At 39.4% G+C, this 18,284-nt stretch overlaps 1 protein-coding gene across 2 annotated transcripts in view; it reads right to left on the bottom strand.

Moving 5' to 3' along the window:
* LOC121298854 (bone morphogenetic protein receptor type-1B) overlaps positions 1–18,284 on the bottom strand; it is a 77,804-nt gene that overhangs the window by 10,407 nt on the left and 49,113 nt on the right. For both annotated transcript variants that reach the window (XM_041226109.1, XM_041226118.1), the window contains exons 5-7: positions 13,956–14,052; positions 12,842–12,980; positions 11,376–11,568 (exon numbers count right to left, since the gene is read on the bottom strand). In XM_041226109.1, coding sequence (XP_041082043.1) covers positions 11,376–11,568; positions 12,842–12,980; positions 13,956–14,052 — 429 coding nt within the window. The remainder of the gene's footprint in view (positions 1–11,375; positions 11,569–12,841; positions 12,981–13,955; positions 14,053–18,284) is intronic.

Below are 18,284 nucleotides of genomic sequence, written 5' to 3'. Positions count from 1 at the left end.
TATGTTTTCTCTACAGACCACGTTACAGAGAATGGAAAATAGTGGCTGTACACATTGCTAACCAGCCTGTACCGGTGCTTATAGAGTCAGGTGCCATTGTTAATGTAAGTTTAACAACCTGGAAAACCCTGAAATTGGACACCAATCTTTGGAAGTGCTGGGAATTTCTGAAGCTACCCTACAGACAGGAAAACACTCTGACAAAGTGGATTTTCTGGTTGTGCCTGACTGAAATGTTGCAATAATAGGGAGACACACTTCTTTACAACTGGGCCTATTATGACTTATGCCACAAGTATGCACACTGAGCTACAATGTTAAGCACATCCTACAGAACCACAAAGATTGTTTCACAGGTCTAGGGAAGCTTTCAACTGCAAAATCACATTGAAACCAGTGGCACAAGCAACGAGATGCATCCCTTTCCATATCAGAAAAAAGTAGAGGACAAATTGTCTGAATTATTGTCTCTGGACATCATAGAGGAAGTCAACTGACCCGCCCTGTGGGTGTCACCACTAGTCCTCATTCCAAAGCGTGATGGGGACATCCATGTGTGCACAGATATGAGACAGGCAAACTGAGCAGTCATCTGTGAATGGCACCCAGTTCCCAGTGGATGAAATATAACAGGAAATCACTGATGCACAAATGTTCTCCAAACTAGATCTAAAATGAGGATCCCATCAAATCAAATTAGAAACTGAATCCTGAGTCATCACCACCTTTGCCACCCACAAAGGCTTATATCATTACAAACGCCTTCTGCTTGGCATCTTGTGGCAAAGTGACTGTGCTGCAGTGTGGTAACTAAACAGACAGAGCCTTGTAATCCTGTTTGGAAAGAAACTTTATTTATTTTTATTCCAGGTCTGGCGACCAAACAATAACCCCCCGGCAATACATGCCAATGTGTAGAGCACAGGGTAAATAACATGGGAGAGCGTCCCAAATAATAAACAATATCCGCCCCACAACAATACAGACACGGTCACCAGTCCTGGTGTGTGAAGTAGTACTTGTGGTGGGTGATACAAGTGTATATTTGTGACAATGGTGAAGTGCTTTTCCGGTCTAGTGCTGGCCCTTGGTGACAGCTCTGGAACTATGTTAGCCATCTAGTAATGCACAAGACAAGACAAGACAATTATAAGACAAACAAACAAAACACGGTACTTTTTACATGTAACAGGGTCTCTCACAGTTTTTCTTGGTTCATAAACACAAACCAATGCGAAGGAACAAATTATGATTCTCCGTCCCCTTTAATGCTGTCACGCATGACCCCTTGGTAAATGAGTGTAACCACCTCTCCAATCTGCAGCTGCCACGTCGTTTCCCTTCCGGGTTAATGAGTTATTGTAACAGAGTCTCACCCCCTTCCTAGCTGGCTGACTTCACTTGAACCCTGGGAAAGAACTGTCAAGCCAGCCCATCCAGGGAACTGCTTAGCACCCTCACAGGTCAGGAGGGAGATTTACAACCAAGAATCATTGTATTTCTGTCACACATATCCAGTGTTTCGGAATGCTACCAACACATCATCCAGCAGTCTTTACAGTGACGCAGCGGGGTCAGGAACATTTGTGATGACATCATTATCTATGACAAAGATCAAGCTGAACATGACTCACGCCTCGAGCACGTGTTGCAGTGGTTGCACAGCAAAGGCCTCCGCCTGAACAAAGAAAAATGCAGGTGCGCCATAGAAAGCCTGATTTTCATGGGACATGTCCTATCAGCAAAAGGCATTGGCCCGGAAAGAACCAAAGTGGCAGCTGTTGAAGACGCTAGCGCTCCTCAGACAGTGGCCAAAGTCAGTTTTCTAGGGTTAGTAAATTACTGTGCAAGGTTTATACCCGATTTTGCAACAATCTCAGAGCCCCTACACAAGCTGACCCTGTTCCATAACACATGGCAAGGGGTGCAAATGCATGAAGCAGCTTTCAATGAGTTGAAGATACATCTTTCCAGCACCAGTGTGCTCACTTATTTCAACCCTGCAGCACACATACAACTCATAGTAGATGTCAGCCCAGTGGGCCTAGGTGCTTATTGGCACAGAAACAACCTTCAAGTGACTTTCAGCCAGTTGCTTATGACAGATGTGGAAAGATGGTACTCCCAAACAGAAACAGATGCCTTGGCTGTGCTATGGGGTTGTGAAAAGTTTCACATGTATCTCTATGGCTCGCCTTTCGACTTAATTGCAGACCACAAGCCCTTGGAAGTGCACTACTTACCAAAGTCCAAACCATGAGTTCAAGATACAATACCGTCCAGGACCTACAAATCTTGCAGGTGCCTTATCCAGGCTAACCAAGAGCTCCCTGGGAACTAATCTCAGGAGTTTTGCAGAGGAATATGTGAAGTTCATTTCTCAGAATGCTGTGCCAGGATCCATGTCTCTGTTAGAGGTTAATAAAGCCTCGAAACTGACCCAGAGCTAAGAGCGTTGAAGCAGTGCCTTGACACAGGTGATCAGAAACAATACAACAGGGCATATCCATCAGCCTGGAATGAACTTGCCACATATGGCACCGTTATTCTACAAGGAAGCAGCACCATTGTTCCTGGTAAACTGAGGAAACAAGTCTTGCACCTTGCACATGCAGGCCATCAAGGGATTGTGTGCACCAAGCAACAGCTCAGAAAAAATGTTTGGTGGCCAGGACTGGACCACCAAGTAGAAGGCTTTGTGTCCAAGTGCCATGCATGTTAAGTTCTAGGACCTGCACCAAGACCTGAGCCCCAACAGATGACTCCCCTAACCAGTGCACCGTGGCAACATTTGGCCATTGTCCTGTGCAGCCCGTTTACAACCGGATCGATTGCTATTCATGCTGGCCAGAAGTAGGTGTTCTGCAGTCCACCTATCATAAATTGGCTGTTCGCCACACATGGACTTCCTGAATTACTTACTACTGACAATGGACTTCTGTTCACATCTGATGCCTTTATTTCATATCTCAAAGAGCACGGGATACAACACAGACGTGCAATACTGTTTTGGCCATGAGTGAATGGAGAAGTGGAAAGAATGAACAGAGCCATCCTGAAAGCCATTCGAACAGCAAACACATCTGGTGCAGCCTGGAAGTGCGAACTATCCACATTCTTTTAGCGCACCGCACCAAGCCGGAGGTACTCTGCCCATGTAAAGCCATACCGAGGGACACACACTCCTGACAATACCAACGACTTTGATGATAAGCCACTCAATCTCCCGCGAGACACATCAAACATCATCACTGACCACACTTCACGTCCGAGACATCCACCCAGATATTTGGAGAACTATGCTATCGGATAATCCACTGAGAAACCACTGTGGGTTATACCAAAGGGCATTTTAGTTTGTTGTTACTGTTGTTGTTCTGGTTTTGTGGAAAAGAAGGAACTGGATAAGTAATGTACATTTAACAGTGAAGTGTTTTTGTATTTTTCAGTCGGTACTGTTGGCTAGTTATTAGGAAATAAGAAGTCTGAATTAAAGTATGCTGTTTCAGTTAGCACTATTGTATAATTCAAATGAAAAGTAGGAGGGATGTAGTCTTGACTAATATTGCAGTAACATAATTAATAATGTGTTTTTGAGGACATGCCAGTTATGTCCAATAGCAAAGGATTAAACATTTTATTAAGTTATTTATTGCTGCCTTCACATTAAATGCTCTGCAACATCTGTATACAGTATATATTTAAATGCTCATTCACCTTGTATTACTGACTGACACATTTTTTATTTTAGTTTTTACTGAGTGTAGTGTTGACTAATATTGCAGCAGCATAATTAATATTGTGTGTTAAGGGTTATATAATAGCACTCCCATGTGGGTAAATGTGTAATGGTATGGGACGGAAGTGGAGAATAAAAAGACGTAAAAAAGAAGTTTTGGTATAAAATACAGTGGTCTGTGTGAGTAATTTACTGGGAGCAATATATCAAAACAACCAGAACATTGACTAGTAACATTGACTAGTAAAACTGGATGCTCTGTTGCGCTTGTGAAAGTGTTGTCACGTTGTTCTAACAAAACAACACTATCAAGCCATTTGGTATGCATTGTGGGAGCTGTAGTTCAAACGGGAGTGCATGTCTAAGACCCCATTCACACCACTGTGCTGGCCCAGGGGTACCCCATTCATATTTGCAGATTAAGGTGCCTTTTAAAATGGATATACACGAATCCCTGATTTGTAGCAGATACTTCTTTTTTTTTCAATGCAGCACAGTAGGGAGTGAGTGAGCAAGCAAGAGAGAGAGAGAGAGAGAGAGAGAGAGAGAGAGAGAGAGAGAGAGAGAGAGAGAGAGAAAGAAATCATTTTCAGGTAAACAGGTGGTGGGGCTAGAGGGAGTGAGAATGTCTAATGCTTCAGCGTATGATACTCCTTGAAGAATGGAACAACGCACACATATTGACGCCGCCTCTTCGCTTGACGCCTCTTGGTAAATATTCTTCACTTATGTCTTCACTGACAGACTTGCTGACATCCGATTCAGTGGAGAATTGTATGTATTTGAATTTAAATAGGAATCTGAATGCTGTATTATTTCTAATACTTCTTTCTTACTGACCAATTTTTGGCAATTTACAAACATTGCTGACATTTTTGTGATGGTTTATTGTATGTAATTCAGTCAATATCTGGCAGAGGGCGGAAGAGACCAAAAAAAGGTGTTAGAGAAACCTAGGCTGGGACCAAATCAAAACTTTGACAGCCCACCAATCGCACTTAACAAAACTGTATTTAAAAGCTTTTTCTTTTTATGAGTAGGAGAAATAAGATACTTACAAAAAAAAACCTGCTATTAAATACAGCTTTGATAAGTGCGATTAACGGGTTGTCAAAGTTTTGATTTGGTCCGGGACCTATTGTTACAATGTCTTATCATAAAGTTTAAAGTTGCGGAATGTATCGGTATGTTCGTATTCCCTGGGAACCAGAGAGCAGTGAACCTAACATTCATTCCATTAACAATAACATTCATATAATTTACATTAAATAAGAACATAAGAACATAAGAAAGTTTATAAACGAGAGGAAGCCATTCGCCCCATCTTGCTCATTTGGTTGTTAGTAGATTATTGATCCCAGAATCTCATCAAGCAGCTTCTTGAAGAATCCCAGGGTGTCAGTTTCAACAACATTACTGGGGAGTTGGTTCCAGACCCTCGATTCTCTTTGTAAAAAAGTGCCTCCTATTTTCTGTTCTGAATGCCCCTTTGTCTAATCTCCATTTGTGACCCCTGGTCCTTGTTTCTTTTTTCAGGTGGAAAAAGTCCCATGGGTCAACATTGTCAATACCTTTTAGAATTCTGAATGCTTGAATTAGGTTGCCGCGAAGTCTTCTTTGTTCAAGACTTAATAGATTCAATTATTTTAGCCTGTCTGCATATGACATGCCTTTTAAAGCTGGAATAATTCTGGTTGCTCTTCTTTGCACTCTTTCTAGAGCTCAATATCTTTTTTATAGCAAGGTGACCAGAACTGCACAATATTCAAGATGAGGTCTCACTAATACATTGTATGGTTTTAACATTACTTCCCTTGATTTAAATTCAACACTTTTCACAATGTATCCGAGCATCTTGTTGGCCTTTTTTATAGCATCCCCACATTGTCTAGATGAAGACATTTCTGAGTCAACAAAAACTCCTAGGTCTTTTTCATAGATTCCTTCTACCCAATTTCAGTATCTCCCATATGTTATTTATAATGCACATTTTTATTTCCTAAGTGCAGTACCTTACACTTTTTTCTATTAAATGTCATTTGCCATGTGTCTGCCCAGTTCTGAATCTTGTCTAGATCATTTTGAATGACCTTTGCTGCTGCAACAGTGTTTGTCACTCTTCCTATTTTTGTGTCGTCTGCGAATTTAACAAGTTTGCTTACTATACCAGAATCTAAATCATTAATGTAGATTAGGAATAGCAGAGGACCTAATACTGATCCCTGTGGTACTCCACTGGTTACCACACTCCATTCTGAGGTTTCTCCTCTAATCAGTACTTTCTGTTTTCTACATGTTAACCACTCCCTAATCCATGTACATGTGTTTCCTTGAATCCCTACTGCATTCAGTTTGAGAATTAATCATTTATGCGGGACTTTGTCAAAAGCTTTCTGGAAATCTAAATAAACCACGTCATATGCTTTGCAATTATCCATTATTGATGTTGCAGCCTCAAAAAAATCAAGCAGGTTAGTTAGACACGATCTCCCTTTCCTAAAACCATGTTGACTGTCTCCCAGGACACTGTTACCATATAGGTAATTTTCCATTTTGGATCTTATTATAGTTTCCATAAGTTTGCATATAATAGAAGTCAGGCTTACTGGTCTGTAGTTACCTGGTTCAGTTTTGTTTCCCTTTTTGTGGATCGGTATTACGTTTGCAATTTTCCAGTCTGTCGGTACCACCCCTGAGTCAAGAGACTGTTGCAGATCTTGGTTAGCGGTTTGTAAATAACTTCTTTCATTTCTTTGAGTACTATTGGGAGGATCTCATCTGGCCCAGGGGATTTGTTTATTTTAAGAGCGCCTAGTCCCTTTAACACTTCTGCCTCGGTTATGCTAAAGTTATTTAAAACTGGATAGGAACAGGTTGACATGTGGGGCATGTTGTCTGTATCCTCCTTTGTAAAAACCTGTGGAAATGAATCATTTTAATATATTTGCTATTTTTTTTTTTTTCTATGATTTTGCCATTTGTATCTCTTAGACATTTAACCTCCTCTTTGAATGTTCTCTTGCTGTTGTAATATTGGAAAAACATTTTGGAATTGGTTTTAGCCACCTTAGCAATGTTCATTTCTATCTCTCTCTTGGCCTTTCTAACTTCTTTTTTGACTTGCATTTGCAGTTCCGTGTTATCTTTCTGTGTACTTTCTTTTTGGTCCTTTTTTAATGCTCTGTAAAGTGCCTTTTTTCGCTGAATATTTTTTTAATTGATCTATTAAACCATTTTGGCAATTTAGTTTTACATTTAGATTTGTCTACTTTAGGGATGTAATTGTTTTGTGCCTCTAGTACTACATTTTTAAAGAACAGCCATCCTTTTTCTGTGGATGTTTTCTCCATTTTACTCCAATCTACTTCTGTTAGTCTCTGTTTCATACGTTCATAGTTTGCTTTTCTAAAATTGAAAACCTTAGCTTTAGTCATTACTTTTGGGGTTTTAAAAAGCACTTCAAATGAGACTATGTTGTGGTCTGAGTTTGCTCTGTTTTAGTTATTCTGTCTTTGTTATTTGAAAAGACTAAATCACATCCTGCCTCCCCTCTAGTGGGTGCCTTGACAAATTGTGTTAGGAAGCAGTCATTTGTCATTTCCACCATTTCAATTTCATCCGTCTTGCTCCCCTCCGGGTTTACCCATTTTATATGGGGGAAGTTGAAATCCCCCATTAGTATGGCTTCTCCTTTGCTACAAGCATTTCTAATGTCATTGTATAACAGATAATTTTGCTCACCATCTGAATCTGGCGGTCTATAGCATGCTCCTATTATTATGCCCTTTGAATTTTTGTCCGTTATTCTGACCCATATTGATTCAGCTTTATTTTCTTTGTCCAGGTTTAACACCTGGGTTTCAAGACTGTTTTTTATGTATAGTGCTACCCCTCCACCTCCTTTGTTCTGCCTGTCTTTCCTATACAGTGTATACCCAGAAATATGATATTCATCTCCATCACTCTCAGACAACCAAGTTTCCGTAACACCTATCACATCATATTTACTTGTTAGTGCAGTAGCTTCAAGTTCTAAAATTTTGTTTACACATGTTTCTTCTCAGTTATACATATTTGCAATACCACCATTGATTACAAACACGATTATTACTATTCTATTGTTTACTCGTTATTATTATCATTTGCATTATAATTCTATAGTCCCTAACCATTACCAGTAAAGACTGAACATCAGCATTACCCATTCTCTAGGAAGATTACCAAACATGGCTATAACAAAACCTTTGTTCCACATGTAGCTACAGCAACTTCATTAAGGGAAGCGCCCAAATCCATATACTGCAATACACCATAATATATCAAACACACCTTGCTCAACAACATGCATAATAAACTACTGCTCTATCACCAGTAGAATAACATTAACACTAATAATCACAATAATAGGCATTGAAATATTACAGAGAAAATACACATTTTCACACTTTCAAATTCTAAGGTAGTTACAAGCTTACCAGTGCCATTAATCAACAAAACATTTTTTTTTACTTCAGTTATTACAAATAGATCCCTGTTGTAAAAAAAAAAGTTCAACTCAGCGTTTGTCTTCGTCATCCAGATGACTATTGTAAAAGAGAGCTGTAGCAATCTCAAGCCAGATTGTCGTGAGATGCTGGCGTTGAGAACAGAAATTCCAAGTTTGCTGTTGTTTACATTTCCTTTCATTCAATTTATGTTTAGCGCTGCCCATGTGTTCTACAATGGTCTGCCTATGAGTGTAATCTACAGCCTTGCTGCATGAAATACAAAACAGCACATTACCATCAATGTGAAATTCGTCCTTGCCAAACTCGTTGATCCTGGGCTGCCTTTTCTTTTTTGAAGCGTTTACATATGAGAAAAGGTGGCCCTGGGCTGCTTTGAATGGCAAGTGTGAATGCGGCCTAAGTGACTGCATTGTTTATAGGCTCCCCCAGAACTACAGATCCCACAATGGTCTGCTGTCACTTACACAGTTTTGCCTACCCAATCAGCACAAACACACTCCTTCAGTGGCGGGATTCCTTGCTGAGAGGATTTCAAAGTTATCCAGGATGCTGTTTTATTATTATTACCCAGGAACCATTTTAATATTTTTTCACCAAACCTTCGAAAGCCCCTACCTCAGCACAGAGCACATATACCTTACTCAGTTTGGTGCAGAAATTCAGTACCGTGTAGCCAAGTGGTACTCAACTCTGGCCCTCGAGATCCATTCCAGTCCTGGTATTTATTCCAATCAGATCCTAAATTATTTAATTACCTCTAAGCAGCTTCAATTAATATTAGAACCGGCTTGGAGTAAAAACCTGGACTGGATTAGATCTTGAGGGCCAGAATTGAGTATCACTGATGTTGCTTGTACATAAGAGCAAAAAAAAATGTTAAGTATTGGGGAAAAAAGGGAACTTTTACTAAAAATGGGTGTTCGGATCTCAGAAACTGCACAAGGTGGCATCATGAAACTATTCATGCTTTCACAACACTGCAAGTCAATGGAACATGCAAATTTCTGGGCAATTCCGGCAAAACCTGCCAAAGTTATTATAGTGCAAAGTTAGGGGTTTAACATTGAGCATCCAACTCAACCCTAACTATGATGGCTCTACTGCACCACTATAATATATATATATTGGAAGACTTGTCTACGTGTTTATTTAATGTATTTACCTACATTTAAAACCTAAAATGTAACTAAGATGACCTGTCACCCCCCTTTTGTGATAACTATGAAAACTTTTGCAATAATAATAATAATAATAATAATAATAATAATAATAATAATAATAATAATAATAATAATAATAACAATAATAAGAATAATAAACTACTGTATATATTCTAAAGCAATGTGTCATTGTCTGATTATGCTAGTAAAGTAAAATCTGTATTCACAGTCTTCTGAACTAAGCGTTCACATGAATCCAAAATTCTTCCTGTGTCAACACCTTGAATATATAGCCATCTGTCTTTCCTTTTTGTTACAAGAGAACATTCAAAGATGAGATTAAATGTTTAAGAGATACAAATGGCAAAATTGTAGATGAAGAAAAAAATAGCAAATATATTAAATGATTACTTTTCACATGTTTTTACAAAGGAAGATACTGACAACATGCCCCACATGTCATCCAGTTCCTATCCAGTTTTAAATAACTTTAGCATAACTGAGGCAGAAGTGTTAAAGGGACTAGAAGCTCTTAAAATAAACAAGTCCCCTGGGCCGGATGAGATCCTCCCAACAGTACTCAAAGAAATGAAAGAAATTTACAAACTGCTAACCAGGATCATACAGCAGTCTCTTGACACAAGGGTGGTACCGACAGAAAATTGCAAACATAATACCGATCCACAAAAAGGGAAACAAAACTGAACCAGGTAACTACAGACCAGGAAGCCTGACTTCTATTATATGCAAACTTATGGAAACTATAATAAGATCCAAAATGGAAAATTACCTATATGGTAACAGGGTCCTGGGAGACAGTCAACATGGTTTTAGGAAAGGGAGATCGTGTCTAACTAACTTGCTTGATTTTTTTGAGGATGCAATATCGATAATGGATAATTTCAAAGCATATGACATGGTTTATTTAGATTTCCAGAAAGCTTTTGACGAAGTCCCGCACAAAAGATTAATTCTCAAACTGAACGCAGTTGGGATTCAAGGAAAAACATGTGGCAAACATTGTTGTAGCATTCAAAAATTCAAAATGATCTAGACAAGATTCAGAACTGGGCAGACACATGGCAAATGACATTTAATAGAGAAAAGTGTAAGGTACTGCATGCAGGAAATAAAAATGTGCATTATAAATATCATACGGGAGATACTGAAATTGGAGAAAGAATCTATGAAAAAGACCTAGGAGTTTTTGTTGACTCAGAAATGTCTTCATCTAGACAATGTGGGGAAGCTATAAAAAAGGCTAACAAGATGCTTGGATACATTGTGAAAAGTGTTGAATTTAAATCAAGGGAAGTAATGTTAAAACTGTACAATGCACTAGTAAGACCTCATCTTGAATATTGTGTGCAGTTCTGGTCACCTCACTATAAAAAAAGATATTGCTGCTCTAGAAAGAGTGCAAAGAAGAGCAACCAGAATTATTCCGGGCTTAAAAGGCATGTCATATGCAGACAGGCTAAAAGAATTTAATCTGTTCAGTCCTGAACAAAGAAGACTACGTGGCGACCTAATTCAAGCATTCAAAATTCTAAAAGGTATTGACAATGTCGACCCAAGGGACTTTTTCATCCTGAAAAAAGAAACAAGGACCAGGGGTCACAAATGGAGATTAGACAAAGGGACATTCAGAACAGAAAATAGGAGGCACTTTTTTACACAGAGAATTGTGAGGGTCTGGAATCAACTCCCCAGTAATGTTGTTGAAGCTGACACCCTGGGATCCTTCAAGAAGCTGCTTGATGAGATTCTGGGATCAATAAGCTACTAACAACCAAATGAGCAAGATGGGCCAAATGGCCTCCTCTCGTTTGTAAACTTTCTTATGTTCTTATGTTCTTACCAGTTAATTCAGGCTTCATTGCATGTCAGGCAATAACAATTGTGGGGGCTGAATACCATCTTGAATGTAATAGAAATACATAGTCACTTTCTCTCTCTTTGTCTCACCTAAAATGTTTTCATGCCTCATGAGTACAGTCTGATAGATCTCAGTCTCTCGGAACCAGCTGGCCTCCTCAGTGGTGAAGAACACTTTGACAGCCACCTTCTCTCCCCTCCACTTCCCCATCCACACCTCTCCATAGCGACCTTTACCAATCTGCTTCACCATTTGAATCTGTTTTGCGATTGTCCTTTGAACCTAATAGGGAGTGAATGGTTAAATGTACATGTTAGTTTTGAATAGAGAACTCTGCCAGAGGAAATAGGCACATTAACTTATATTTGCAATCCATTTCTTGCCTGTCAACTAATCCAAAGCTAGTGTACTTAAATTGACACAGGACAGGGATGCTTACAAATTAGATTTACAAATTCAATTTATGCATAATGTTTTATAATGGGTTACATACTGCTTAGTCATTTTCTCAGCACAAATTAGTTTTATTACACAGATGCAATACTGAAGACCTTGGAGTGCATGTTTTATAGCTGTTACCATACTTTTATAAATAGAATGTACACATTTAATTAAAGAAAGCTGAATTTGATATCAGGTTACATACAAAATTAAACTGAATATTAAAAAATATCTTATGGAATCAGAATTTGTTTTTGGTTTTGTAGACACATGCAGCTTTGTTCATGTAAGCTGGAAAGAACCTTTTGAGTGCTTGACAAGGTCTTGTCATGTTTTCTCAAAATGTGTCTTTTTAATAAATAAGTCTCTTTAAAACACACACACACACACACACACACACACACACACACTGCCTCTATGTGGTCATGTGGTGACCCGTTTTAATCATGTTGGAAGGTTAAAATGTTGAAGGAAATAAAGTTTAATGGAGGAAAGTTTAAAATACAGATATATGATTATTTCAAAGCAATCTACTTAAGAAAAGAATATGTCTAGCATAGTCCTTATAAATGTATTGAAAAAAAAAAATTGGCACATCAACTTTCTTGTAAGTGAACCGGATTTAACAGCACAGTTTCTGAACTTGTGTTACGTCAGTAGTCATGGGTAACGATGTGCTAAGACTAGAAGGTAGTATATATATATATAATATATAGATATATATAGTATTATATATACAATATAGGATATCTATATATCTATATATATATAATATATATATGACGATACACTGCACAAGAGTGTTTTCTCCTAAGTGACATGAATACTTTGATACAGTGTGTTAGTAAACTGTTACTGTATGGTCTGTCTATTGAATTGCATGTGCTAACTGATTACCATATGATAGGTTATACTCCTTTCAACATGCACATCAATCCTAACTCTGTTTGCATTCTTAATAAACACATATGTATGTATGTATGATTTATTTAATTTTTTAATAACAAAGACTTCTCAAACAATACGATAACACTAAGCGTAATAGAGAGGGTACATACAGTACGAAAGTAACAATGCTAAAAGCGAACAATGAATGAAAGTAACCAGGTTTTACCAGTAGAGGGAGACCAGATCCACTGCCTGAGCTCTGAGACAGTTCAATGAGGTCTTTCAGAGATTCCCCTGGAGGAATATACGTTTCGTCTTGCTCAAGTCCAATGCTGTAATGAGGCCTAGACTCTTGCCTCTTATACCTGAAAGAGAAACAACATTACATACATTGAAAAAGTATATTAACAAGATGACCCCAATTCTGAATGGGTTAAAAAATAATCATATCAGAGCCTATTGAAACATGCTTATTGTGGCGCTTTTTACTCTAAATCCGTACAGGCACATTTTTTTTAGCTGAAAGGATTTTTTTATGATTATAAAACTAATAAGAAACAACTTCAAGTTAATGACGATTTGTAGTGAAAAGCTTTGTGAATCTAGCTATAGTTGTTAAATCATCTCTAGACATATGCAGTGTTTTCTCAAAATAACAGCTATGCATGATCATATAATAAAACACAATGAGGGTGGTACAGAGTTATATTGCCAATATACTGTGTGTCAACAACAATATGGAATCACATTTTTTGTGTGTGTGTTTTTATTGAGTTGGTGAATACAGGTAATAGATGTTGCTACAATTGAATTTCAAGTCTGTGGTCCATTGTAGCGCTTTTAAAACTAAACTGTCTCCACCCATCAAGTTAACTAGCACAAACATACTGGTAAATGTCCAATAAGATGAGAATTCAAAGGACAAAGCAAAAAAAGAAAAGGTTTAGGCACTTCACAAGTTTCTTGTTGTTTAAAATGAATCTGTCTATTGTCTGCTCTCTGAACTGTTAGCGATTCTGTTTGTTAACAGTTAACTGAGGGTTAACAAAAAAAGTTGACCAATTATTTATTACTTTTAAGACACACAGGTGTAAAGCATTTCAAGTCATTAACAGAGAGGGGCCTGTTATATAGAAAGTGGTTTTACAAGGATTACATATAGTTGAGAGCTGAGCCAAGACACAGTAGCCTTGTATAAGTAATACTCTAACAGAGGGCCTTTAAGTTAGAACTGGAATGTGCTTTTCTAGAGTGTGGCAAACATACAAAAATATATATATTTTCCGTGCTTTAAACAGGTGTGTTTTTAACTTTAAGGACTGTTGGAGCTTTATACTGACCTGAAGTAACAGAATATGATGAACAGAGCCAAAATTATGCTGCAGACAGTCACTGAGATCAGCAGGGCCATATGGTGAATATTTCCATCAACATAATCTATGAAAAAAAGACAAATATGTTTAGGAACACTTAGAAGGGTGATTTCCTTGGAATAATCTCTATTGCTTCATCATGCTAGGAAATATTTTTAAGCACTGGAGAATGTCTGTGCTATTACCCATAAACCTCATCACTAGTTCACAATAATTAGAGTATTAATATAATGTCTAATCAATCTATCTTATGTGTTGTATCCAATTATTGTACTGTCCGTTTCCGTGTTATACAGTAGATTGTAAGGAAGATTTTATCCTTTGGTAAAATATATCCATTACATATCCATAAGACTGAAAACTAGGGCTGAGCATGAACTCATTTTCTATACAGATTTGTTGGATTTGGGAAAAATGCAATATATTTAACATATAATGTTAGTCCTTTCTCTAAACAGTACAAACTAGGAGCTACATGAATATCTTCAGAAAGTCTGCAATAAGCTTTTGAAACAAGATGGCAAACTAGCATTGCCAGCTATAAAGTAACACTTCCTAAAAGAGATGGTGGCATTCACAAAGCCCAGTTGCCTTTTCATGATCCTTTTTCACACTCCTGAGATTTGTATCCCTGCCACCAACACTGATCCGACAGTGTTGGTGCTGAATAGGGTGAGAATTCTATCCATATCGATATCCCTCCTGAAATAGTGCTATTGTGTTTCAGACCTACGACGAATGAAAACCCAGAGAGCTGTAGGTTTCTGAGGGAATCTTCTCTTACTATCATGCACTTTCTGTAAAAGACAGATAACCCCCCTCCACACCACTACCAACACCACCACAAAATTGTATTTGTGTATCGCTTCAAACAAGAAGCCACACTGGCACAGTTTTTAATGCTCCGGTCTTTAATGCTCCCTAGCCATTGGTAATATAAACACCAAAATGAGTGACAGCAGTCTTAAATATTGATGTGGTGTGTCAAACAAAAAATATTTTCTGGCTATTGTTTTGTGAATGGCAGATGAATGGATATCTGTGCCATCAATGTGTATGCAGGGGGCTGTAACTATAGAAGCCACAGAAGAAAGCTGTCTTTTTATGATAGATAGGGCTGACAAGCCAGGCTGAAGGCTCTGTTTCATGGTTTATTAACAGGTCAGCATTTTCTGTAAGCCACTCACTTCATTGTAAAATCTGTGGTTCGTAACAGTTTAAAATGTCATTACCCATCAGTCTGAACGAGGATAAATGCTTCTTAGAACAAACAAATGTACAAACCTGGCACAAGTAAGATATTACAAAAAGAAGGGTTACTGATTAAAGTTAATGTTACCTCTAGTTTACTTAACAGGACTAAACCCTCCTTTGGCCCTATATTAGGCATTGCAGTTTTAACCAGTAATTGCTACTTTCTGAAAATGTATGTTCATTGGAGGCAGTGTGGTCCAGTGGTTAAAGTTCAGGGCTTGTAACCAAAAGGTCACTGGTTTAAATCCCACCTCTGCCACTGACTGACTCACTGTTTGACCCTGAACAAGTCATCTAATGTTCCATCCTGCGGATGAGATGTTAAATCAATGTCCTATTGTAAGTGACTCTGCATATAATGCACAGTTCACAGCCTACATCTGTAAAGCGATTTGTGATTATGGTCCACTACAAAAGGCGCAGTCCTTAAGCAGTTGCTACAGGAGCGCTCAGCACCACCAGTCTGATGTTCCCTTCTGACAACACGTCCCCAGCATTAAAACTGTCTTTGTAGGCAGAGCTCATGCCACTACTCAGGGAACTTCAACATTGTAAGTGCCCTGGCGAACAGCAGGGTAAACAAGGCAATCCATCTTTGATGAGGAGCCTACTGCCTCTCCCATAAACCCCCAGTTCCCTCCATGAGATCCAATCCTAAGACAATCCACCAACAGCTCCTGCTGTTTCCCACACAATGGACACCCTATATTGGGTACATGACATGGACAAGCGGGGCCTAGCCCATTTTTTTTTGAGGTGTCCATTGCTGTCTTGGTCCAGATGTCTAATTTGGCTCTAACAAGCAATGTCGGGTTTCTGAGGTGATCCTGAAGAAGGTCTACACAGCTTCACGTTTGGTGCAAGGTTAGGGAACTATCCTACTAGTCACAGTTGCTGCAACCCCTTTCCACAAGCCACAGGCCCTCGCCACAATAGCTACATGAGCTGCGCCTGGTGAACAAAAACCTGTGCCTGAAGGGGATAAAGCACCAATGTTGGATACCCCGATCACTCCAGGGCATTTCAGTCCCATTCAGTCCCGCAGTGGCTCTACAGCTTAGCAGCCTCAAGGACCGACACAGCCAATTAGCAGGACCGGCCCACGGCTGCTCACCATGGAGGCCATAATGCCTCTTTCCAACAGGGTTATTGACACCTTATAGAATGCCAGAGCAGCATCCACGCATTCCCACTATGGATACAAGTGGAGCGTCTTCCAAATGTGGTGTCTGCCTTGTGATTCGACCGTACAACTTGTCCCATGGCAGTAATACTGCAATTTTTACAGAATCTATTTGACAAGGGGAAATCCACTGCCACATTAAAGGTCTATTTGGTAGCTATTTCAGCTTGCCACGTCAAGATTGGCTCAGTCTCCCCAGGAGCTCACTTGATGATGGGGCAATTTTTAAAGGGGCTCGGCAGCTTCAGCCACCTATGAAGGACATTGTCCCTCACTGGATAAATATGGTGTTTAATGCATTCATGAAGTCTCTGTTTGAGCCCCTGTTTGTTATCATTTAAAGCAGCTTTCTTGCTTGCTATCACCTCTGCAAAGCAGGTGCGTGAAATGCAGATTCTCTATTGCTAAAGTCTGCTTAATTTTTTACCAAGGTCAGTACAAAGGTCACGCTCCCAACCAATCCTGTCTTCTTGCCGAAGACTATTTCTGTGTTGCATGTCAACCAGTCTGTGGAATTGGAAGATTTCCATCCACCTCCTTTCCAGTCTGACAGGGAGTGGCAGCTCCATATGCTCGGCCCAATTCGGACCTGGCATATTATGTTGACAGGATGAAATGTTGGAGGCAGTCCAAACATTGTTTTGTCTGCGAAGTCCCGTGGTCAAGCCCTGTCTAAGCAGAGGCTGTCTAAATGGACAGCAGACACAAGCAGGACTGACTATGAGCTGGCCAACTTGCCTCCTACAGAAAGCTCACTGCCCATTCCACCAGGGGTATAGCAACTTTGTAAGCTTTATTCCAGTGTGCATATGTCAAGGACACTTGCAGTGCAGCAGTGTGGGCTACTCCCCATACCTTTACTAGGTTATACAGACTTAATGTCATGGATCTTCAAAACCCTGGTTTTGGAACTAGAGTGTTAAGGGCAGCTTCTCAGTTGACCTTTACAACACAGGCATAGAGGTGAGTGTCTCCTTCAGTTGTTTAGCCCTAGCTACTTGTTACTCGGGTTCCGAATGGTAATGCACAAGGCAGAGTCAGATTAGCTTTGTTGCATACCGGTCATGCAGCGATCTTGCCCTTGCAATGGCTTGGGTATACAGACCCATTTAGTAATAGTTAGATTTCGTACTTGAAAGGGAACTGTGACAGAAATATAATGAGTTCTGGTTATAAATCTCCCTCCCGACCTGCGAGGACGCTAAGTAGCGAAAGGGGAAATCTTTGGACAGGCTGGCCTGACAGTTCATTTCCTGGGTTGGGAAGTCGGTCAGCTTGGAAGGCGAGACTACGTTGAAGGAACGTATTGACCCGGAACGTAAACGAGACAGCAGCTGCAGGCAATAAAGACAGCTGCAATTGCTTACCAAGAGGTTATGCTTGATAGCATAAAGGGGCAGGAGAATCGTAAATCTTTTCCTTCGCTTGGTTTCAGAGCGGATACGAAACTGGAAGGACCGGGAGAGATCCCCTGTGAATTATATGGAGCAGTATTCGTGAGTGTTTTGTTTGTTTGTCACTGTTAGTAATTGTCTTTTGTTTTATAAATTCACTAGATGGCTAACACGTCTCCGGAGCTGTTGCCTTGGGCCAGCCCTAACCGGAACAACACTACACTACAGTTACTGTTTAAATTGTTATCACCCACCACCAACACTACATCTGGACTGGTGTATTGTATTGTATTGTGGGGTGGATAATGTGTACTATTATTTGGTTTGCAAAACCAGTTATTATTGTTTCCTGTCGTGCTTTACACATTGGTGTGTATTGCTGGGGGATTATTGTTTGATCACCGGACCTGGATACTATTAAATACCGTTCTAAACTGGATTATAACTTTCTATGTTTCATTACTG

Source organism: Polyodon spathula, chromosome 2, assembly GCF_017654505.1.
Source record: "Polyodon spathula isolate WHYD16114869_AA chromosome 2, ASM1765450v1, whole genome shotgun sequence".
Classification (NCBI taxonomy): Eukaryota; Metazoa; Chordata; class Actinopteri; order Acipenseriformes; family Polyodontidae; genus Polyodon; species Polyodon spathula.
Note: the sequence above shows the minus strand (reverse complement) of the source record. Positions and strands in the feature narration are given on the sequence as shown.